The sequence below is a fragment of the Vulpes lagopus genome, chromosome 23 (assembly GCF_018345385.1).
Source record: "Vulpes lagopus strain Blue_001 chromosome 23, ASM1834538v1, whole genome shotgun sequence".
NCBI lineage: Eukaryota > Metazoa > Chordata > Mammalia > Carnivora > Canidae > Vulpes > Vulpes lagopus.
In genome coordinates this window covers 32497972-32523374 of record NC_054846.1, presented here as the reverse complement: position 1 = coordinate 32523374, position 25403 = coordinate 32497972, and the positions used below count along the sequence as shown (strand labels likewise).

The 25403-nt window shown below is 36.7% G+C and overlaps 1 protein-coding gene across 2 annotated transcripts; it reads right to left on the bottom strand.

The window, feature by feature from the left end:
* Positions 1-7055: 7055 nt before the first annotated feature.
* On the bottom strand, positions 7056-14811 carry KERA (keratocan). 2 transcript variants are annotated; one of them, XM_041739248.1, is made up of 3 exons: positions 14568-14811; positions 12137-13030; positions 7056-7997 (listed from the first exon to the last, which is right to left on the bottom strand). In XM_041739248.1, the coding sequence occupies exons 2-3, from the start codon at positions 13020-13022 to the stop codon at positions 7831-7833; spliced, it is 1053 nt and encodes a 350-aa protein (XP_041595182.1). In that variant the 5' UTR covers positions 13023-13030; positions 14568-14811; the 3' UTR covers positions 7056-7830. The 2 variants fall into 2 exon arrangements, with proteins under 2 accessions (XP_041595182.1, XP_041595181.1); XM_041739247.1 differs by lacking the exon at positions 14568-14811 and adding an exon at positions 14336-14509.
* Between the last annotated feature and the right edge of the window lie 10592 nt (positions 14812-25403).

The window sequence follows — 25403 nt, the reverse complement described above, 5'->3', positions numbered from 1 at the left end:
TACACAAATTGCTGACAGAGTGGTAGACCCACTACTATCTGGAACCTGGAACATGTGCACTTTTTCCTCCCCACATTAGTGGGATGGAAAAAGAAGGTTGTACCTCAGCAATGAAATCCTTTGGCCTGGAAGATAGTGTCACTTCCACTCATTACATAGTGGCCAGAAATTGTCTCATGAATTTTCTGCTTTCTTTCAAGGAGATGGGAAAGTTTCATCCTTCATTGTGCTCAGAAAGAGAGTAAAATGGTTTAGGTGAATGCTAGACCTTTCCATCAAAGTAAAGAAATTTTCATTCAAAACTATAAGAGACTCTTAACCATAAAGAACAAACTGAGGGTTGATGGAGGGAGGTAGGTGGGACATAGGCTAAATGGGTGATTGGATGTGAAGGAGGTCCCTTGTGTTGAGCACTGGGTGCTATATGTTAAGTGATGAATCACCAAATTCTACTCTTGAAACCAACATGAAACAATATGTTAACTAACTAGAATTGAAATAGGAATTTGGAAAAGAAATTTGCATTCAAAGATTTTAGATAGGTTTATTTTATTCATTTATTCATTTATGATAGTCACACAGAGAGAAAGAGAGAGGCAGAGACACACGCAGAGGGAGAAGCTGGCTCCATGCACCGGGAGCCCACGTGGGATTCAATCCCGGGTCTCCAGGATCGCGCCCTGGGCCAAAGGCAGGCGCTAAACCGCTGCGTCACCCAGGGATCCCTTAGATAGGTTTAATAGTATGACTAGCACTTTATTATTTTTTTTTCTAGCACTTTAGAACCTCTATGAGTCACTAGGATGTTATGAGTAAAAAAGAATTACCAAAGCCTTTTTCTACCTCTAGATTTGTAAACTTTTTTTTTTTTTAATTTTATTTATTTATTCAACAGAGACACAGAGAGAGGCAGAGAGAGAAGCAGACTCCATACAGGGAGCCTGACGCGGGAGTCGATTCCGGGACTCCAGGATCGTGCCCTACCTAGGTGGAAGGCAGGTACTAAAACACTGAGACACCCAGGGACCCCAGATTTGTAAAAGTTTTAGTATAAAATTTTCAAAAAATAAAATTGAAAGAATCTTACAGTGACTATCTGTATACCAAGCCTCAAGACCCCATCATTAACATTTTACCCTTCTAACTTTATCACATATTCCTTCTAGATAAATTACTGTCTAAAACTTCTTTAGTTGGGGATCCCTGGGTGGCTCAGTGGTTTAGCGCCTGCCTTCAGCCCAGAGCATGATCCTGGAGACCCGGGATCGAGTCCCAGGTCGGGCTCTCTGCATGGAGCCTGCTTCTCCCTCTGCCTGTGTCTCTGCCTCTCTCGGTGTGTCTCTCATGAATAAATAAATAAAAATCTTAAAAAAAAATAAACCTTCTTTAGCACGTCTTTGTTTAAGAACCTCAAATAATGATACTAATGATAAAATTTTACTTATTGAGCACCTACTATATCATGGGAGTTTAAATATACTACTTCTTACCATCAGAGGATTATCATTTAATATTATTAAATATCATTGTCTGCTTGGTATAATTAAAAAAAAAATCAGTGATCAAAGAGTTTGGGTAATTTCCTGTTTCCCTTACCAGACCTAGGACTCAAATGTATGTGCATCCTATCGTCCTCAATGCTCTTACTACTATATCTCACCATCCTTAATTTTAAGACATCAGTAACTATTAAGTCGTCCAAATCACTTTGTGCCCCTTTCCTCTTAACTTTATGAAGATTGTGTATATGATCTAAATTTTCTACTCATATGTAGAAAACACATTTGTTCCATCTTTATTTCCATTTCCCTGAAGGCAATCTCTCTACGTCTCAACCTGGATAGTGTTCCCAGTCCATATTCCCACTAACCAACAGCTTTGTTTTGTCACTTTTAATGCAAGCAGGAAGCCAGCAAATGGAATATGTGGCAGGGCTCTTGCCCTGTTGGAAACAAACCCTGGCACCATAGCATACACTATGGATAGTTTTTCAGATGGGTTTTGTAAAAGCCATTCCTGCTAGTCATTTGACTGTTCTGATCTTTTTCCAGGACAATTTTAACTTGTTTTCAGAAACCTTTAAGAACTCAGACAATGAGTCTCTTTCTGCACTTGAATTTTGTTTACTCAGCTGAATGTCACAAAGAGGGTGATATTTTTCCGAAGGTAGAACAACAAATTCAAGCTTCAAGATAATAATCCTGTGATTTTGCAAATGATGTGCTATATTTGTTTAACAGTTTTAAATTCTATAATATGCTTATATATCATTTTTATTCTTTTCCCTGTATAGAAATATTCTGAGCAAGGAGTTTCAGAAATCTGTCTCAGATGTATAAAGAACAAAAAATTATCTATAGTTTTTGGTAATAAGATATGTCTCTGTTTTTCTAAATCATAAATTAGTTTCACTGTATGCATGCAGTACGTCAGATATTGTGCAAAGTACCATAATTTTTTAAAAAGATATTATTTATTGGGATGCCTGGGTGGCTCAGTGGTTGAGTGTCTGCCTTTGTTCAGGTCATGGTCCCGAGGTCCTGGGATTGAGTCCTTCATCCATCTCCCTGGGATTAAGCCTGCTTCTCCCTCTACCTATATCTCTGCCTCTTTCTGTGTGTCTCTCATGAATAAATACATAAAATATTTTTTTAAAGATATTATTTATTTATTGACACAGAAAGTGTGTGGGGAGGAGGGAGAGATATAATATCAAGCAGACCTTGTGGTGAGCACCGAGGCCCATGCAGGGCTTGATCTCATGACCCTGAGATCATGACCTGAGCTGAAATCAAGAGCTGGACACTTAGCTGATCTAGCCACCCAGATGGCCCAGGGCACAATAATTTTTAAAGCAGTATTTTAACGATCAATTACTGTGGGTATGTATGTATTATTCTAGAATAATTTTGTTGTTTTTTTCTTTTTAAAACTATAATGGCCTATTTCATCATGAAAGGTGGTATAACTTGGGGGTCAAAGCAGGAGCTCTGAAGACAGACTACCTGGGATTGAAGACTTTGTCTGCCATTCAACAGCTACGTGATACTAAACAAGATACTTAAATGATTTGTATTGTTGAATTATTTTGTCATTCTGTGATGACTCTTCTTTCCAGGGCACTAAAATGAACTGTAAGCACTTGCCTCCGAGATTCTCACAATGTCATAGATCCTACTCCTCCTTGACCTTGATGGCATTCACTTCTTTGTTCTGGCAATTCCTTCCCACACCCTCAATCTTCTCATTTCTTAGCACTGGGCTACTTAAGGCACTGTAAGCTGTAGTCCCCCAGACTCGGATCACTCTTTTCCTTCCAGGTTATGTACACTGTAATTCCCCCTCAAGCCTAGACTTCATTCCATGGAGGCTTCAGTCTTTTTTCCTCAGGTTCTTCTTACTTGCAAAATGATCTGGAGAAAACACGTGCAATGGTGTGTATCAGAGTCTCTGCTAATAATACAATTCCAACCTACCCGTTATTGTGTGTGTCAGGTGGTAAGAACTGCATATCCGCTCTCTCTCATCCTCACAGCACCTGTGAAAGATAGTCGGTATTATTCCCTATTTTGCAAATGAAGATCCAATCCTTAAAAATGTTCAAACTTTTGTAAAGATCAAGGAAATGGTGAAGTAAATGTGGCAAACTGGATTTGAAATTGGATCTTTTCCCTCTAAAGCACAAGCTCTTAACTATTGTAACCAGGCAATTATTGATATATGTGGATTCAAACACACTATTTTATTATATACGTTTCATTAGTCTCTCTCTTTTTTTTTTTTTACTTTCTTTTCTTGCCTCCTTTTAGACTCAGTAAATACTCTTTGTCAATCTATTTTCCCCTCTTATTGGTTCAACAGTTATGCATTCCTTACCAATATATTGTGATTAACTTTGAAAAAATTCATTCTTCCTGTATGACAGGTAATCCTAACTTAAACCAATAAAATTTACTCTCTTCTTGTTCAATGCATGGTTCTTAGAACACTTACAGTTTAAAATATATGAATGCATCCATCCATCCATTTATCAATACACACATTTATATTCAATCATTTTGGGGGCTGGGGGGTGCTCATTGGATTCTTTGACACCAACTTTATTAAAGATGTCATCTGGGAATTGTCTTCCACCATGAAGTTCTGTTTGGTATGTGCTTTTTGTTTGTTTGTTTGTTTTTGGTTTTGGTTTTTAAGAGAATTTAGAGAAACCAAATAAAATAATGTTACAGGGTTCTTACCACCAAAAGTCTCCTTTTTTAACATTATCATTTGCAAATATACAGCCTATGATTATTGGATACTGTCTTTTCTCTCCTTTTTGCGCCCCTTTTACTTGCTTATGAATTAAGTTCATCGTATTTACATGGGAGAGCATAAATAAAAGTGTTTTGTTCTGTTTCGTTTTAGTTAGGGCCGTAAAATAAGAGATTATACATTTATTAAGATATCATAACTTCAAAAATGGTTTGAGCTTATCGAGATTTTTTCTTGATTTTTAAAAATTTTTGGTAATAGCCACAATGTATGCATCAAGAAAGAGAACAGAAGATTATTTGTAAATTTTAGAGACTTTATAGTAGCTTTGTGAATATACTAAAAAAAAAAAAGGCTTTCTGATGGAAACCTTACTCGATTCCTCATAGCTTCATTAGTCAATACTTAAAATTATGCCTCCATTTTCTCAATCTGTTCCCTACCTTTGTCTCAGTCTTCCCTTATAAGCATATGAATGTTTAAATGCAGAATTCTTCCAAAATTTTTAGAACTATTAACAAAATCTAGAAAATTCCACCTACATATTTATGTGCCTATCCAGACCCCTCCTTTTAACTAAATTCTCATTCAAAAACCACATGACACCTCTTAGATGAATCAAAATAATTTCAAACTAACCACAACTAAAATCAAACTCATACTCTTCTAAGCATGCTCCTTTTAGAAAATGCACTGGCATGCATTCAGTTTTGCAAGCAGAAACCTTACCACCTCCTTGCTCTTGCTCCTATCTATCCTAATCAACCACCAAACCCTGACAATATTACCTCCTAATTCTCTCATGTTTGTCTTTGTCTTTCCATTTCTACCAACACCATCAGTGCCATCATGCCTTAAGCCACCCCTTTTTTCTAATTTGTGCTATAAGCTTAAAATCCTAACTGATCTATTCCCATCTAGTCTTAATTTTCAACAGTTTTACTCACTACACCAAGAAGCTTGCACATATATGCATGTCTAGATCTGTGTGGGTAGATACTGCATACAATAATAATAAAGACTTACTTAGCACTTACCATGTGTTTGAAACTCTTCAAGACACTTTATATATTCTAACTCATTTAATTCTCACCATAAGGTAGGTGCTATTACTTGTCCTCATTTCACAAATGAGGAGAGATTGAGGCACAGAGAATTTAAAGATTCTGCCCAGGACCACATTGCAGGAAAGCTGGGGTTTGAACTCAGTAATTTTAGCTTCAGTGTTAATGTTCTTTACTACTACATGATATTAATCATCAATGAACATAATCCCTTCTGGCTTAAAATTCTTCAGGAACTTCTAAATTGTTCCCGGAAACTACAGTGTCTAAATTCTGTCTGAAATATTCTTCTCTTACAAGAGGGTTAAAGAAAAAAACAAAAAACAAATAAACAAACAAACAAAAAAAACCAAGAGGGTTAAAGAAGTGTTCAATACTTCTCATCCTTTATATGTTTCCTTAATCATTACTTCTTTAGAGAATCTTTATATCAAATCAGTATTAGTAACTCCTTTGTACTATGTAGCTCTCTGTTAATAGCATTTATCACAGATAAATTTTATATATTGTTGTGATTTTCACCTAATTGGTGTCTTATCCACTATAGTACAAACTATTATATGCCCAGTGTGTAGTATAGTCTGGTATGCATACAGTACTCAATATATATTTTCTGAAATCAATAAAGAAAAAAGAAAGACCGAAAGGAATAGAGGAAGGAAGAAAGGACAGAGAGGGAAGGAGGGAATTCTTAGACTTGAGAAGGTCATAGAGGAACATTTTACAACTTTGCTTCAAGATTGGGAATTACTTTTATAACCTTTCTTTTGAACCATTACTCATTCTCTGTTTGCACTCCATCTCAAGAAAAGTTGCTTTCATTGTTAGATGACTCCGAACAACAAGTAGAAAATTCTTCCTTAGCTAGAGCTAAAATACGGCTCCATGTACATTTCACCCATATGTTCTACTCTTCATTTTGGAGCTTCTAGAATACATTTTATCCCTTTCTCATATGGCAAGTTTTCAAATATTTAAAGTTCTTATATTTCTCTCAACATACTCTTTTTCCCCAGCCTAATGACATCTGATTACTTGTATTTTCATGACATAAATTTAATAATTTTATTTATGTGCTGTGAAGTGTTTTAAAAATATTCTTTTCTTAATGTCAATTAATTTCATTTCTTGCCTTTAGCCAGCATTTTTAAAACTCTGTTCAAAATATAATAATTAGTTCTTCCCTCCTAACCCCATATAAGTTTTCAATGAAAATAAGTAGGCAAAACTATAATATGTTCTTTTCTTGAGAATTCCCCTTATAGAATAACATATTAAGTTTCTGAGAAATCTTGGTGTAAAGTAACATGTTAGATTTTCCTTAATCTGGTGTTTCACAGACATATATGATCATTTTTCTAGGGAAATATATCAAATTTTATAGCATATATCAGAATACTGTTTGAAAAATATAAAGTCATGTATTAATATCTATGGGATATTTATTATTTATAGATATGCCTCAGAAATTAGAAGCCTAAAGTAAACTATACTTTGTTACTAAATGAAATCCTGGGTTATTTCTTTTTAACTCATGAGAAATAGGTGAATTATATTAAGTGATTAAAGTACAAATTTTTTCTTATGTTTATGAGAAAAGAAGGAAAAACAAAGGTAGGAGAACATATATATGCATATATTCATGGTAGAAAAATGGAAACTATTATTATGTAACACTTTTTATTAAAATACGTTCTTAATAAAACTTGTAAATAATGCCCCTGAAATAAATATTTTACTACTATTTTGTTAGAAAGCATTCACTCTTTTTATTTAAAAAAATCCAAAACCACTGGTAAATATAAGAGCTGAACAATTTGCAATTCAAGTGGATTTCAAATGTTAAAACACTAAGATTCTGTCAGAAATGTGTTATAATGAATGTAAAACTTAGGATTTGTTTAATTGATAGAGTACACTGTACTATAACTAAGAATAGTAGATATAAAAAATAGTAGTGAAGGAAAAATTACTGCTTTTCTATTATTTGGTATTGACTAAAAAGTCTCCTTTCATGAAGTATTTAATACATTTTATATCCATTCTTGAGCTAAATATCACACTCATGCTTGCAAATGCTACTTAGCAATCTGAAATTAATTATGATGAAGAAATACCTCATTTTTTCAGATCTCATCTTCTGTTAGATTACTATATTTCAATAAAATATCTGCATTAGCAATTTTGAACATATGCAAACAAATATGTCCCTTATATTGCATAACAGTACAATTGCATTATTTGATGTTAGTAAGCTGTGAAAGAGACAAAAAAGAATTATCTTTGAGTTGATAAACTATCTGAACTCTGTGTCTGTTTTATTAATTAAAGAAAAGCCAACTGTGCTGCGTATCATTGATGGAAAGCATCTTTGAACAGAAAACATAAGCTACACAAAAACAGTGGCCAAGAGCAATTGGAAATGTGACTTTTGTCTTATATATGGTAACCAAATTTCATTTCAGAAATATTAACTCATTAAGCTGATATTAGAATGTTGATGATATGCTTAAATAATGACAGCCTGAAGGAGCCTGAAGCAGTTCATTAAATCCATTGGAATTGGTGGTTTGATTTCATTGCCATCCAGACGGAGGTAGCGAAGGTGAGGTCCATAACCAAAGGAATCTTGTTCTGCAGGCAGTATGGGAGGACATATTATAGAGACGTTCACATCTGTGGAGACAAAGGTGGCATGAACAAATGAATTGGAACAGAAGAGACCAGGTGTGGGAAGACCAAGTAGCCATGCAACAGTCTTATAGAGGGCCTAGCAGCCTGATTCATGGAAGTGCCAGAGATACAAACCATTTTTGTAGTTGGAGGTTGAACATATCTGTTTTATAAAAGTAACCCTAAAAAATGTGCAACATACACTCATCTCACTCCATATTCGATTCCACTTTGCAAAGAGCACAAGGGACATACCACTAAAGCTGTGATGGAGGGAACGCCTGGGTGGTTCAGTAGGTTAAATGTTTGCCCATCCTGGGATGGACCCTTCACTGAGCTCCTTGCTCAGTGGGGAGTCTGCTTCTCCCTCTCCCTCTGCGGATTCTCCTCACTGCTCATTCTCTCTCTCTCTCTCTCTCTCTCTCCCCCCCCGTGCCTGTCTCTCTCAAATAAATAAATGAATAAATAAAATCTTTAAAAAAATAAAAGCTATGATGGAAATAAAAGAATACAAGATATATCATTTGTTTTGTAAGCTTCTAGGTGAGATAAAGCATATTTAGACTACTAAAAAAGGAGATGGGTAGTATTTAGGATATTGGAAGTGGAGACAAAAGTTCATAGAAAGAATGGTTAGGTGCATGGGTAGATGGATGGATGGATGGATAGATGGGTGGATGGATGGGTGGATGGATGGATGGATGTGTAGGTGAAAAATCAATATATTATCAGGGAAAGTGCTTAAAACCTTAAAATGCAAAATTTTCAGTGTTTTTTTTTAAGTGCATTTAGCATAAGATTACATATATAATACTTACAGAAAAGAACCTTGAATCTTTATATTTAAGTGTATTTAATTAGAAAGGATACATTTGCCAAGAATTGAATTACAAAGATTCAAGCCAGGAAATAACCCATCGGCTTTTTCAGATGGTTAAGATGTGAGAAATCATGCACCTGCCTTGGATCAGAGCCCTTGGCATCAATGACTATACGAAATTTAGGAGTATTCAGGAGAGAAAAACCTGTTAAATTAGCAAAATTCAGACAAGTGTGCATAACAGCTCATTTCAACCATGAATCTGGTTACTGCTTTTAAGTCTCATTTGAAACTATTTTGAGAAAGAGGTCTTCTTTTAGAAGATGAGACCCACCTAATTTTGGCAATGGCCTTCCTATGAGTTTATGCTTATAGCGAGGTTGCTATGCTCTGATCTTATGCCATTTTTTAATTGAATTGCTAAAAATAATGACTCATATTTGTATAGCAGTTTGTGTATATAATTTTTCACATACATTATCACTGTATCATTACAGAGCCTTTATCAGGTGATATTATTATTCTCCCTACCTAGGCATTGCAGGAATAGTGGTTCAGACGGGTAAGGCAATACACACAAGGTATGTTAGTAAGTAAGTGGTAAAGCTGAGTCTTAGCCTTGTCCTTTTCGTACTATATAGGGTGCCTTGTTTCTTGGAGAGACTCTGTCCTTTTTAACATGCTACCATACTTATTACCCTTATGCCACATAACCAATGCATGTCTGAATAGATGTAATGTGAGAAGTCAGCATTCTAAATATAGTTATATTTTCATAAATTAATTATGATGTTTCTCAGAGAACACCAAGAAGTAATTTCCTTGAAGAGATAACATTTTTTGCCAAATTTAAAGCCCTTTAAATTTTTCAGAAGAAATAAATATTTCCATCTTTTTTCCTAAGAAAAGTCCACTGTCCTGTAAATTCTCAGAATTCTTCATATAAAAGGTATGTTTCTTGGAAATCTCTTTGTTAACAACTAGAGTAGATTATGCAGCCAGAAGAAATAAGTACTTTAGCAGTTATTATAACACAGTGTGATATAATGGTGAGCCAATAGTTCTAGCCAGGGAAATTCTTATTTTACATTTATATTCTGGGAATATAGAAATGACCACGCCTGAAATCTACATTAAGAAACAAATAAATCAATCCCTCTTTGTTGTTGCTGTTAAAATTATTCTTACCTGGGGGGATAGAAATATTTCTGATGTCTTATATTCTGGAAATTGAAGAAAAGTGTACTGGGATCATACTGTATGAGTAGGAAACAACACTTAACACGGGAAGGCCTGAGCTCAGGTCCTGCTATTCTATTTCTTCTTTGTCCTCGGGCAAGTACCCTCACTTAGTTGGCCATCAGTTTCTTTCTCTGGAAATTCTTGATAATACCAAACAAGATTCTTGTGAGGGTTAATTGGTGATTTTTCCAAGTGTTGTCCTTGGATCAGCAGCTTCAATACCTCCTGGGAACTCAACTGTTAGACCTACTGAGTCAGAAAATGTGAAGGCGGGGCCAGCAAGCTGTGTTTTATAAGCCTTCCAGATGATCTTGTTGTATGCTAAGGCATGAGAACAACAGAAGAATAGAAATATATGAGAAAACACTAAAATTTTAAAAACGTGAGTGGAGGAAGAGCAGAGTCCTACTCTTTTTTGTATAACTTTGTGTAACTATGTAAGTGTCTCCTGGCATGAGTGCCCAGCTGAGTCTTGAATTCTGCTGTCTCACTCCTAAAGACCCTTGTTCCCAGCTTCTCAGGGGACTCCCCAGTTCACAAACAGGGATCTTTGTGGAATCCCTTTAAATTCACTTCCCACATCAATTATCTATGGGATTTTTGTTGTCAGGCAAGGAATGTATCTGTAGAAGCACAGAACTTTCATCAGGAAAAACAAAACAAAACATATATTTAGGTCAATGTTGGCTGGTTCAGTAAAACAGATTCAACAATTAACATTTTTCTTTCTGTTGCATCTCTTGCTTTTGACTACAGGATTAAACAATGTGTCTCATCACCATGGAACAATGTGGCAGCAGCCTCTCTGTTAATTCCTGGATGATATATATGCTCAAGTATGTTGGTAGAAAAACCAAAAAAGAAAAGAAAAGGAAAAAAATCTTAAATAACTGAGCAGCTCCCAGTGGAAAATTAATTTATTCTTATAAGTAGGATGTATGTGTGATTATTTGCTTAAAGGAAGCTAATAAATAATAACCAAGCAGTACAACCTACTGACAATTATCTGTGCCGTTTTCCTACAAACTATCTGACTGATTCTCATTTTAGGAATGTGTTTCTTAAGGCTGTGCAGGAGAGGTCTCCTGAGATTATCTTCCTAAAAGGCTTGTGCCTGGGTTGACGACGCATGGATAGGTGTCAGGGTGGTTCCAATGCCCTTGTGGCTAGACCACAACACTGTCCACTTCTGCAGCAGGATCAGTCTGGTCTCAGGCAGGATTGCAAAGACACCAGGTTTAGCATCTACAGCCTCTTCTTTCTCTAACCACTTCTTTCTCTGACCACTTCCCTTGATGGTACCTTTGCCTCCAAGGCACTCGGCACTCCTCTCCCCCTAATCAAAACCTATTTTCAGGAAAGGATCATTCATTCTTCCTTGGTGGTCACCACCAGTGCTAAGGAGTTACCAACATCCAGGAGCACTGGTTTCCATTTCAATTGAACAAAAGATGTTAAACTACAGTGTTGGTTCCCAGTGCTTAGCCCCCAGAGTAGTAGTCTCAGCACCACCTGGGAACTTGTTAGTAATGAGAAGTCTCAAGTCTCATCCAGACTTACTCCATCAGGAACTCTGGGGTGGAGCCACTGATCTGCACACTCTAAAGTTTGAGAAACCATCTCATCTAAAGCAAAGACTTTAATTAGGATGGTTTCAGGCACACAGAGTTTTTAGGACACATCTCCCTTTTTGATACCTCCTGAATCAGAGCCTTCCTGTTTACTATTCATGAGGTTGTTGGTGCTTGGTACATTTTCCCAAATAAATCTACCCAGTGAGGCAGAAATACTGGAATCTCCTGGAAGTGAAAGAAGATGCATTCAGTTTCTCCAATGTAGATTACTAAAGTCCAGTTTAGTATTTGAAGATTTGAACTTCTTGGTTCATTAAGACTGTGTGAGAATGAATAGACAAAAACAAAATACTGAAAGTTGAAAAAAGAAATCTAAGGGCAGATTAGTTGTGGGGGGGGGGGGCGGGGGGGAGGGAAAGCCCAACAAGGTTGCTATTCTTAAAGAAAATACAGAATAAGTTTAATGATCATGAGCATCTCAAAGACATACCATGATGATTACTTACTTTTAATTTTGTTATGATCAAGATGAAGGTGCTGCAGATGAGCACTGATTCGGGGGACCTTTGTGAGTTGATTGTGAGACAGTTGGAGATCTAGAATCGAGGACACATCGAAACCACTCGAAGGGAGCCCTGCATCTGATAATTTGTTGTGGTTCAGCCGCAGGAAGGCCACCTTAGGAATCACATTAAAATAATTTTCTGGTATTCCTTCAATTGAATTGTTGTCCAAAAACAGTTGCATTGTATTGGCTGGTAATCTTGGTGGCATATTCCTTAGGGCATTCTTGGCCATATTTAGCTGCATTAGGTTCTTGAGTCCCTTAAAAGTGTCTCTTTGAAAGGCATTGTCCAAGAGTTTATTGTGCTGCAGGTCGAGAAGGGTCAGGTTCTCCAAATTGCTGAAGGTCCCCTGAGGAATTCTGGACACCTTGTTTCTGGCCAACTGTAACTGCTCTAAACTTCTTGGCAATGGAGAAGGTACCTCCTCTAGCTCATTGTCTTCCAGAAATAAGAAAAGCAGCTTCTTTAGTTGGCTCAGGGCCCCTTTTTCAATTCCATAGTTGGTTATTTTGTTCTTGTTTAGATTTATCCATCTCAGCTGGGTGGCATTCTCAAATGGTTTCTCAGGAATGGTCTCTATCAAGTTGTTCTCAAGATAAAGATACCAGATCCTTGAAGGAATGGGAGGGATTTCTTTGAGACCTCGATTTTCACAGTATAAAGCAGTAGGGAAACTAGGGGGGCAGAAGCATTCCCTGGGACAGTCAAAGTCATGCATAGTCCAGTCCTCTGGCTCACTTATATCATAGACCTGTCTCACACTTCGAGTCCAGACGGTATCCGTTATGAATAACACCCAGACGATGAAACAGATTGTGGTTGCCATGATAGTACCTAGGATAGGGGGTGTAACTGTTAGATGTTTGAATATCTTGACCTTCAGAAAATTATGGGTAACCAAAATAACCAGTAAACGCTGCTTCTTTGGGGGAAGGTAAGCACATGTCAAACACTTATAGACAGCTATCAATTAGGATGCATATAGTCAGTAGGCACTATATGTAAAGCATTTTTGCAAATACTGAAACTGGCTCACTAGCTTCCAGCTTTCTGGTTTTAGCCCAATCACAATGAAAACTAAGAAATGGAAAGCAAATTTTAGGAGCTTTAAGTGCTTTTCCATCCCAGGCTATTTAATACAAGAAAGTTACCTGAAACCCGTAGTTGAATAAAAGAGCATAAAAAAAAGTGATCATTTAATAAGTCAAATGGAGAGTCTGTGTTGTTTCTAAGAAGCGAGCATATGCTTTTACTTTTGCTCCTAAATGAGCAGAACATCTGGATGAGATTTCCCAGGCTCTTTGGCCCTTGAACCAAAGAAAAAGAGAGAGATCAAAGAATCTTTTAGCAGTTTGTTGTGAAGGAAGGTTTTGAGATATGAAGAAAAATGTGTGATTAATCTCTTGCTCTGTTGCTCAACTCCTCCGGTAAGTTTTCTATTGGGGAGTGGGGAAAGACTTCTATTATTTTAAGTACAAAATCAAGTAGTTCAACCAGAGAATTTGGGTTATGAATTCTATCTCACAATAGGCAAGTAATATATTCACCTACGGCATTACTATGGTTGATAAGAAACAAAACAAAAAGCAAAGAACATGTTTGGGTATAGATAGAGCTCCATATTCTCAGGATGGCTGCTAAGAAAGAAGAGGTTAACACTTATTGATATATGACCATCTAAAAGATATAAACCCTCCCCATTGAATATCAATAAGATCATGGATACAACAAACTGTTCTAACAGGAAAAATAATATACATATATTTATATATATATATATATATATAATAGTAACGTTCTGATCAATGTACATTTAATTCAATTGCTTGATAATAAGAACAGAATACATTTTACTGATTCCTCGGGAGAAAATAAGGCAAGCATCATTTATGAAATGCTGATCTTTCAATTGTGCCACTAAATTGAGGGAAATGACAAGTGCAGAGCTGCTTCCGCAGGCTGTCGAATTTTTTACGATCACAGAATTCTGCTCTGGTTATCTTCCAATAGAGACACATTAAAACATTCTTTTCTTCAGAATAGAGGTTTACTTTAGTTCTTAAGCAGTAACCCTGCCTTTGATGAATCAGAACTCTGAATTCGTAAATTTAAGTTTTTAAAAGTGCAAAAATAGTTTACCTTGCTGTCCAGGAATATACCGTTGAGTCCTGTGTCTGGGTCTGAAGTTTGCTAAAACTCAGTGAAAGGGGAAAAAAAAAAAAAAAAAAAAAAAACCTGTGGACTAAAACGATTTGTTTTTATTTTATGCTGTCAAGCCTCCTATTAGAAAAAATAAAATCTACTCTGACCAGTCACGGTGAACACCTTTTGATCTATTGTTTCCACTTTGACAGGGCTTCAGATTGCTTACCTCAGCCTTCTTGGATCTTCTTCTTTCCTTTCTATTGGTCACTGCTCATTCACAGTCATGGATTCCCAGGCTTCACTGTTGTGTTTTTATGAATCCTCCCTAAAATATATGCATCAGTGGCTCCAATTTTAACCCCTACAACAACGACAGCACCTCACTACCTAGGCAGCTCAGCATAGGAAATTCTGACTTTAATCTCAAGAACCTATAGCAAAAATCCAGGGCAATTGTCACTCTGAAGTCACACTTCCAAAGATGTTGTAATGTACTGATATCTAGACCTGCTTAGCCAGCAGGCAGCTGAAGGCAGTTTTGATTTCAAGTACAATGGAAAGAGATTTTCAAGTATTGTTTTATTTTCTCTAGAAAATCTTTTTAAAAACTTGGATACAAAGAAATAAGTGCTGATGCCCTCTGTTTCGATGGAAATATTTTATTCATTTCTCATATAAAACAGATGTTAGAATTCTATTGAAATATATGGTGTTTGAGAGAAAGATAGAAAAATATATTTGAAAAATTTAAAAATGAAATCTGAGAAGCTATACCTGACATTGGCGCTACACATGGTATTGTGCTCTGTTTAAGAGAAATAATTTTTGTATCTCTGTTTCCTATTGGGAGCTTTATTCCAAGCGTTATTAAAATGAGATTTTTTTTCCTCATTAGAACAGATGTTTTGCATTTTGACCATTACAAGACATTCTGTTGCATTGCTATTTGTTTTTCTCTAACACATAGATCTAAGATAATGTCTTTTAGTTCTTATACTTGAGGAGAAGAATCGCTTTGCCATTTGAAGAAAGATGTGAATAAAAATAACTTTCAAACATTCTGTTGATGGTTTGTAAGCATCTTGTTTTTCAAAAGTTAATCTTATTCTGAGGTCAGGAAGTTTAATTAACGTGACTCAGTCAGCACTGCTCATGTAAGCATCATCAAAGATAGAGCAGAGAGAAGAGGAGAGGAGGAGAGGGCCCTGGACCCAAAAGACCTTTCTGGAACCCCTACCTCCTGCCTCTCAACCATCGGTGGGCCGGTTCAAGCCCTGCCAGCCCTCTACAGTACTGTACTGCCTCTCAGGGTTGGCCATACTTGGTCATAAATGCTTATGGAAATGTTGCATTTCTTTAGCATTAGCTGTATGTTCTCAACTGGGAAATTCATTTAAGTTTTAGGGCTTTTATAGACTAACATCTGATTCAGACATGATCTTTTAGTAGCTTTTTCAGGTATATTCATCTCACATGTGAGGTAAAAAAAAAAAATAGGTACTACTTGCTTCCTCAAAACAATGATTTCTCTACTGCGGTTCTACTTTCCTCTCTCTTCCTAAATCCTCAGAATATACACAACAGATGATCATCAAATCTGCACAGTCCCCTCCAGCTAGTCTCCTTTCCTCCTTAATATTCTTTTTTAGCCAAATTACTGAGTCATTTCTTGATTTGATTACACAAATGTTGCTACATGTTCATCGTAGGAAAATTAGAGTAGCATGCTGGCAGCCTCCAATCTTCATTTCCTGTTCACTGCAGCACCCCTGATCCACCCACCAGAATATGGCTTCTAATCCCTCTGCTTCCCTAAAATCGTTGTGAGAAAATCCAGCAATCATCTTCATGTTTACTGATATATATGGAAGCTTTTCAGTGTTTGGCTTACTTATGATTTTTGACAATGTTGATCCACTTCTTTTATTGAATGTTTCTCTTAGTGTCTGTGATTCTCTCCTAGTTTTCCCTTCTCTTTCTTGTGATTTTTTCCCCCCATTTATATCCTGAAGCTCTGTTTCTGCTAATATTTTTTTTTAAAAAAAAGTGTTTCTAGCATTTGGAACTGTTTGAGAATCTGTCCTCTGCACTGTGCTCTTCTTGCTCTCCTCACATTTCTGGTAGGATTCTGAAGTTTTAACCATTCCCTCTAATATGATGACTCCTGAGTCTTTAGCTCTAGCTCAGTCTCTGGAAGAAGACCTGCACTTTTATATTATATATACCTGCTTTCTGGAACTCTCTTCTTGTGTGTCTCAAGGCATGTGTCTAAAATGAAATCCTTTGTCTCTCCTAACTGCTCTTATCATTTACTTTTGAGGACCACTATCATCTTATTCAGTCTCCCAAACCAGAAATCTGGAAATCATTCTTAACTCTTCCTTCTCATTTTGTGAGCATATGAAAGCAATCACATTTTAAGGACCCTGGGAGACATGATATAAATAAAAATGACCATCTACAGTGCTTGCCGAATTTGGTATCATTGCTTCCAGACTGAAAACACAGGATGTTTTCCACTGTCAATGTAATCTCTGTCTGTCTATATCTTGATTTTTCCTATAGCAACCCAATCTACCCTCCTTCGATTACTGATTCCTGGAGAATGGGTACTTAAACCCTTCACTGGAACTGCGTAAGTGGAAATTCAATACATGAAATTAAGACAATGGTGAGAATGTCTGAGTTGTGGTAGCTGTTAATAAGAACTTTGCTTAGCCTTATCTGATTCTGCTAAGAGGGAGAAAGGTGGCCTACGGTGTTGTGATGTGGCTCTGGCATTACCTCTCTAATGAAAGATTGGTATTTTCAAAGTCCATGAAGCTTTGGATATAGCAGATATTTAATAAATACTTACTGAACAAGTAAATGAACAAAAAACACAAACGGCATATGCACCACTTTGATAGTCATGAGTTTTTTGATTAGCATAAGTATGTAAATGTAAACATGGTAGAGAGCAGCACCTGGGTGGCTTAGTCGGTTAAGTGTCTGCTTTTGGCTCAGGTCATAATCCCAAGGTCCTAGGATCTAGCCCTACATTGGGCTCCCTGCTCAGTAGGGAGTCTGCTTCTCTCTTTGTCTCTGTCTCTACCCCACCCCCTTACATACACATGCCCTCTCTTCCTTTCTCTCTCCCTCTCTCAAAATAAATAAATAAAATCTTTAAAAAAAAACATGTTGGAGAACCTTAGATATATGGTAAAAAAGAAAAAAAATGTGAGCTAGAATTTTGCTTTTGCAGCTTACTTGTTGTTTGAGTTTGTACAGCCTATTTGACCATTGTGAGCCTAAGTCCACCCCTAATGCACCAGCCCTGACTGTACTATGAAGGGTTGTTTGAAAGTCAAATGAAATAATGGAGGTGATAATGTCAAATAAGTGTAGGAAAATTTCATAGTGAAAAAAGTTAAAGCTCAAGGAGAACTTACAAATCATCTCTTCAAACTTTCTCCTTTTACATATGAGAAAAGTGAGACCCAGAAATTTCTTTCAGCAATGTGATAAGGGCATCTTGATCTAGGCTATCTTAGGGAAGTCAGGTTGTTATTGCCTTTGGTCTTTTTAACCTCTTTTCTTCCTTTTAGCAGTTTTTGATATTTTCTATTTGCTTATCTGGCTTCTACCTCTTGCTGCTAAAAGGTGTGTATTGGTGGGGGGGGGGAGGATGGGTATGCTAAATTATCTTAGACTGAGGGATTTATCTTGTCACATTCCCAAAGACCACTGACATTTTAAAAGAGAAGGCTATACCTGAGGGTATACAAGACCTAAAACTCTAGTAGGATTTCAAATTTGTCAGGATGTGTGTCTGACACACCTATTTTAGCCATGATTGGGCAATTGGGTGCTCCCAGAAGCTAGGTTTATGTACAATTGACTGGACTTCTGCAAAGAGAAATAATTTTTCTCTGAATAGATCACTTTTAGCCTGGTTTGATTAAAATAACTTAAATAACTGTCAAGTAACTTAAAACTATGAAATGGTATCCACTAAAATCCACAGCTAACACACACACGTATACATCTATAATTTAAAATAGTTTTCAAAATAATATGTTTAAACTGCAGTAATGACACTCTTAAATGGTCAAAGCCACTACAAAACTGATAAAACAGCAGCACCCAGTCCATTCACTCCCCAAGTATAAGCCCCACTCCCCGAAGGCCAGACGTTCAATGCTATTATGGATTTCTTTTCATGCGAACTTTAATTTTCTTGCTTAGATTATTTTTGTTTGGCTTATCAATTTTAAACAGCAATTATTAGATAAAGATTGAGCACATTTGCTTTGGCCCCCTCATTACCCCACGTGTAGCCTTGATTCTCTTCAATAACCCCTAATGTTTGCACTAACTTTGATTAAATATTTACTGCATACATTCTTGAGTGAATGAAATATTGTTTGCTGCTGAAACAATGCAAGATTATTTTAATTCCTTCATTGTACTGCATTTATTTGCCGGTTTATATATAAGCTATCTGTAGTATATCTACGTACATACACAACTATTTCACTAACATTTTCTAAAATCTCAAACAGAATCATAAAACCATTCTGAAGAATTTTTTACACCCATCAAGTGGTGGCAACACAGTGTGCCAGTTAAATGCCAGACCCACTTGGGTTTAAATAAATCTCTACCATTTATGAGCTGAGATTTGGAACAATTATTTATCTTTGCCTTAGTCTCCTCATCTGTGAAGTAAGGATGATGATGATGATGATGATGATGACGATGACAATGTATAAGTAATATACAATGTATAAGTAATAATAGTGATAATACCCCTCAGAGGATTGTTGGGAAAAGTACTTGAAGTAAGCTCTTGAAAGCACTTAGAGCATTCTAAAAATGTTAATAAATAAAATCAGACCTATCAGGTTCACTTTCTCCTGGGAGATACTTCCCCTGGAATTCCATATGTTCTTGCTTCAATATCGTTTCTCATTGTTGCAAACCCACTCGAGCAAATTCGGCAGATGATAATTTTTAGGTTTCTTCATGGCACATTTCAGTTGTCGCATAGTTAACAGGGCTCTCGTAATCCTCCTTCACAACCCACACAGAGGTGTTGTTTGATGAAAAGAAGTTCAGCTCGGTTGTATCTTCTATTACAGGCATTTATTTGCCATAAGCATTAAGACATTGATGAAGTGAGTCCTCATTATAAGGTTTCTTCAAAGGTTAACTAAGTCTACCTAAGGTGTGGCGTAAAAATAACACAAAAGTCACACTCTCTCTGTTCAAGTATGGTCCTTTAAAGTACATTTAGGAATAATACAATCCTTGCTTCCTGGGCCTGTGGGATTGTTGTGGCTCTGGGCCTCCCTCCCCCACCTCCTGTCTTAGATCCCTGTTATTTCCTGGATCTTGTGTTCTGTTCTTTCTTGGTTTAATTCCACAGGTTTGGTGGAGAACAACAGCTTCGGATAACTTCCTGTGATATTGGTTTGTGTTTTTTTTTTTTTGTTTGTTATTGTTTTCTGTGAATTTTTTGTTTTGTTTTGTTTTGTTTTGTTTTTAATAAACTCACATGTATAAAAATGTATTGATTCAGCCCACTTACTTAACTGGTATTTTGACCGAATAGAAGTTTACAATAACATTTCTTCTAAAGTCTGAAGTTATTCGAAAAGACAATTGACTTGCTGCTTCTGGGCTTGAAATTGGAAAAGTTGATAACATTGTAATTTTCAGGTTTCAGAATGTGACCTTTTCTTGCTCTCTGAAAACTTGTAAGACTTTCCTTTCATCTTCAGTCTGAACTTCTGCAACAATATACCTTGAGGGGATGTATTCAACCCTCACTGGATACTCACATAGTCCTTTTAATCTGAAAGCTCATATCCATATAGTCCACCCATTTCTTCTAATTTGGGGTGGTAAGTCTTAGATAGTGCACCTCCTGGTTAGATTGTCTAATTCTCTTATCTCCTCTACTTTCTTTTCAAATGTTTTGTATGCTTTCTGACAAACTTCCTTTTATCTTATGATCTTTAAAATGTTTATATCATGTATCACATGTTTCCTTTGCAAACCTGTCCTTTGGTTGTTCCTTTCCTAAATCATTCTTTTGTTTTATGTAATTACTATCTTCTCTCAATTCATTCAAAACAAGATTAAAAATGATAAGTTTTCCATAGTATTGTGAGTTTCTTCTGCTCCATGCAATAATTTTATTTTCTTTGATTTCTTTTTTTTTTTTTTTTCTTGATTTGGTTTGGCCTATAGAGAGAGATATTTCATATTGGACCCATTTCACATATCTATGGTGCTTTGCTGAACTCAATGCTCAAGAGGAGAGCACTAGTAATCTTACTGGAAGATCAATGAGAATTGATGGCACTTGTTGTCTAATGACCATGAAGGTATTTTCCCCACTGCCCCTCCGTATATATATTTACTTCACACACCCAAGTGTGTGTGCACACCCACACACTGGATGCAAATTTAAAAAGTCAACACTTAGTCTTCTTTGTGTACTTTTTTATTAGTAAAATTTTTATTAGTATTACTAACATGAATTTTTTCTGTTGTCAATAAATAGTAAGTAACCTTCTATATGTAGTTTATTTAGCCTTTGTATCTGAAGTATCCTGAGGCTCTGTTGTCCAAAATTGATCTGAAGCTAGTAGTAAGTCCTCCCATTTATCAGCTATTTATGTTTTGATTCAACTTTAGTATTTATGATTTGCTAGGGTACTGGTTGCTCCAAGACTCCACAAGAAGACTTCCATTACCTAATCAAAAAATAAGCATAAAACTATGTCTGCCATTCTTGGATGAGCTGTTATCAACTACCCAGAAGCACTCTTCTCTAGAGTTACTTTCTTCTAGCTTTTCAAACTCGCACCATTTATAGCATGTTAGCTTCCACAGCATCAGCCTTTAGATGATACTAAGGTAACAGGAGATAAGCAGCTTGAAATCCCATCAATTAAGGCTCATCTCTAAAGCATTTTAGAAAAGGTGTCTTACAAAACGTTTATCCTGAATGCTGAGAAAATACTACTAGACTCATAATGTTTCCAGCAATCCTGAGCAGATTCATGAACACATATGTATATTCTTATTATCCTTAACTTCTTACCAAACTATCTTCCAGGTCAATCAAAATCAGAGCTATCTTGTTGCAGTATCCATTCTTAATGGATTCCTGCTGGTCATATAATGGAAATTACAGTTTGATTGTATTATACTTTTCCCCATCAGTTGGTAATAGAGAAAGCCTTCATGAGGTCATAGGTGTGACTGAAGGGAGGGATAGCAGTGTCACAGGACTACCACTTATTTGGTCCTGTTCCCATTTATATCACATACTTGCTGAATCAGCACTGTTGGCCAATTCAGGTTATTTTAGGTAGATAGGTAATACTGAGTTTATGGGTGGTTGATGTCAAATTGTTCAATCTCTGCTTGAGTCTAATTTCTCAAAAGGATAATAATTATTTATTAAATATAGCTTGCCCTTGTTTAGAAAGCTAGGAGTTGGGGCACCTGGGTGGCTCAGTGGCTGAGTGTCTGCCTTTGGCTCAGGTGGTGATCCCAGGGTCCTAGGATCAAGTCCGGCATCGGTCTCCCCACAGGGAGCCTGTTTCTTCCTCTGCCTATGTCTCTACCTCTCTGTGTGTGTGTCTCTTATGAATAAATAAATTTAAAAAAAAGAAAGCTAGGGGTTTAATTCTCTTATTAAGACTTACCACACACTACATATAGCAAACTAATTTGCCTTATATTCTTTAAACAACATTGAATCTTTTTTTTTTTTTTTTTTTTTTTTTTTTTTTTTTTTTTTATGATAGTCACAGAGAGAGAGAGAGAGAGAGGCAGAGACACAGGCAGAGGGAGAAGCAGGCTCCATGCACCGGGAGCCCGACGTGGGATTCGATCCCGGGTCTCCAGCATTGCTCCCTGGGCCAAAGGCAGACGCCAAACCGCTGCGCCACCCAGGGATCCCAACATCATTGAATCTGATGAGTGACAACTAGCAGGATCACTATGACCTCAGCTGTCTGGAGACCCTTCTCTTGACATGGGACGAACTCACATCTTACAACTTCTCAGCCCTGGACTCATGTGTGGTAATATGTAGCTCTAAATTCAAAGAGACTATCCATGTTCCTAATGGCAACGGACCTGTGGTTCAGCAAATTATCTTCACTTCAGATAAATATCCCCAAACCATATCCCTCAATCTTTATGGTAGGTTAATGTCTTGCAGAACAATGCAGAGGTCAGGGGTACTGACCCCCTGTGCAGTCAAAAATCTACATATAATGTCTGGCTCCCTGATAGCCTACTGTTAACTGGAAGCCTTACCTATTACATAAACAGTTGCTTAGCACATACTTTGTGTGTTACATGCAATATATACTGTATTCTTTTTTTTTTTTTTTATGATAGTCACACACACACAGAGAGAGAGAGAGAGAGAGGCAGAGACACAGACAGAGTGAGAAGCAGGCTCCATGCACCGGGAGCCCGACGTGGGATTCGATCCCGGGTCTCCAGGATCGCGCCCTGGGCCAAAGGCAGGCGCCAAACTGCTGCGCCACCCAGGGATCCCATATACTGTATTCTTAGAATAAGCTATAGAAAATAAAACGTTAGTAAGAAACATATAAGGAAGAGAAAATACACTTACAGTATTGCACTGTTTTGGAAAAATTCCATATATAAGTGGACCTGTGCAGTTCCAACTCACGCTGCTCAAAGGTTAACTATGCTTGTCTCCAGTGTTCTGGCATTCAAGCATCCAACCAATGTATCTAGCTAATAAAGTTTACCCTTTAGATCGTATCCCATGATATTTTGTGAGATGGTATTTCTATTGCCAAAATGTGGTATAATGCCAAGGAGTTAACACAATCCAGAAACAGTGCAGCAAAAATATATTGCTATTCCTGCCTGGTGAAAGGAAACAGACTGCTTCTAGTAATTTTGTTTATTTGAAATAGAGGAAAAAGGCATTATTCGGATCAGTTGCTTCATATAACTACTAAGTGCTCTAATAGCTCAGACCACATATGGAACGACAACTGCAACAGGGGTCGCCCTCAAATTAAACTTTGGAAAATCCATTTTCATCCTCCAAAACTATCCTTCCACCACCACACACAAATGACAATCTGCCATGAGTCATTAACTCTGTACATTTAAATCTTTGAAGGTGGCACTAATATTTCTGAATCTTTTATTGAAGTGTCATTACTCTTAATTTAATATTTTTTATAGTGTTGGGAAGTTCTGTAATTTTCACCTTGGTCTTTCCAATCAGAATGGTCCATTTTTCACAGATTACAGATACGGTATAAGAAATCAGTCACTTTCTGAGGTCATCTAATCCAACTGTTAGTAAAAGAATTTAGGAAACGAATACAGGGGTATGTGTTGAACAAAGGCAGTCTTCGCTTGTCTTAACATCCCCAAACTCTGACTCATGGACTGCAGAAGTATACCCTATGTCCCCAGGAATTTGTTTTGCTGCAAGACCATAGTTCCCTGACCACAAGCCCTCCCCTCGAGGACACTGTTACTCTGGTAATGACCTCTGGGTCTTCTGGGGGAAGATTAGGTTAAATAAATAAATAAATAAATAGTCAATAAACAGATAAACAAACACACATTTGTGATATCTTTACAAAGTACTTATTTAAGACAAGATACCCCTTCTTTGCTTCCAAGATCTTTAGATCCATGATTTAACTGAGGTTTAAAAATTCAGTGAAAGGTTGAAGTTCTCCATCATATGATGTAATGTTCTATGACATCTTGGATGACATAATCCAAGGCCTTAATGAACAGTTCTGGAGGGTTTTTTATTTTACAAATCAAATAGCTCTACAGAGATCTTCCACACCTCTTTCCTTCCCAGATCTCTGATTCTCAACTGGCCATTATTAAGGTTTTGTTTCTTTGTTTTTTGGTTTGTGTCTGGTTTTGAATCAGACCTTTCTGACTTTGTATTGATCCTGATATCTATTAATGGAAATCTATCTGTTTTACTCATTGGTCATTAAATTACACTATTTGATCTTTTCAACTCCAGATCTTCTTTCCTCTTTGAAACCAGGAATCAATTTTCAATTCTATGCCATCCATCAACAATCTGCAGACATCACTAAAGCTTTTTTAAAGATACTGGTACACTCATCCCCAATATATGTCTTATTTTTGGGGAAAGTAAATAGATGGAGTACATTCATGTGCCTAGATTCAGCCCAATGCAATGTCCTCATTCTTCCTTGGTTGAGTTACCTCGGAATCTGTCAATCTTTCCTAATATTTAGCCAATATAAGTAAGGAATTTCCTTAGTTCAGTAAGCAGTATTTTCATTCCTAGACTTCACTTTCTAATTGAGTACCCTGTTGCTACCTCTTATTAGAGGCTGGGATTCTTTGAAAATTAAGGGGAATGAAAACAATGAATTCCCTTTTAAAGTTAATGCCCTCATTTGAGGGAGTAGCAACATTTTCAAATAGGCAGGAATTGCTTTACACAACAAGGAAAGTGCGGCTCTTTCAGCAAGCAAAAGAGGTTCAGTGAGATGAGGGATTGTAGGCACTCTTACTCTTCTGGATTTTATTGCATAATCCCTATTCCAATTCTCCGGGGGCCCTCTGTTTCCAGATCAATGCTCTGACTTTTTATAAAGAGATAGGATGAATAGTGCATGAATTCCAACTCAGAACATGTGTGTTTGTCTTTTTTTTTTTTTTTTTTTTTTTAGCTCTCACCTTGCATGGAAAGAAATAAGATGTTTTAAAATTAATTTGATGAAGCCCCTGTACTTCAAGTCCTAAATCTGAGCTGAGAATTTTTGTAGTTAAGCTTACCATTCACTCTCTGCCAGCTGTTCGTTCCCTGGTCTTTTAGGAACAGCTCCTTTGGCCATCAACACTATTTCATGACCTCCATACTTTCCTATGACAACAGTTATGTGGCTTTGCTCTCAGGATAATACTACAGGTGATATATCCCATTTCTGTGGGTCACTGTCTTCCAGACTCTCAGCCCTGAATCATTTCAAAGTTTTGACTGCTATTTGCCTAAGCT

Excerpts from the sequence above, each read along its gene's own strand:
- KERA (XM_041739248.1), bottom strand. The coding sequence starts at position 13,022 with ATGGCAACCACAATCTGTTTCATCGTCTGGGTGTTATTCATAACGGAT. Across the intron at positions 7,998-12,136 it reads TGATCATAACAAAATTAAAA|ATGTGAACGTCTCTATAATA; the intron begins GTAAGTAATCAT and ends TTGTCTCCACAG.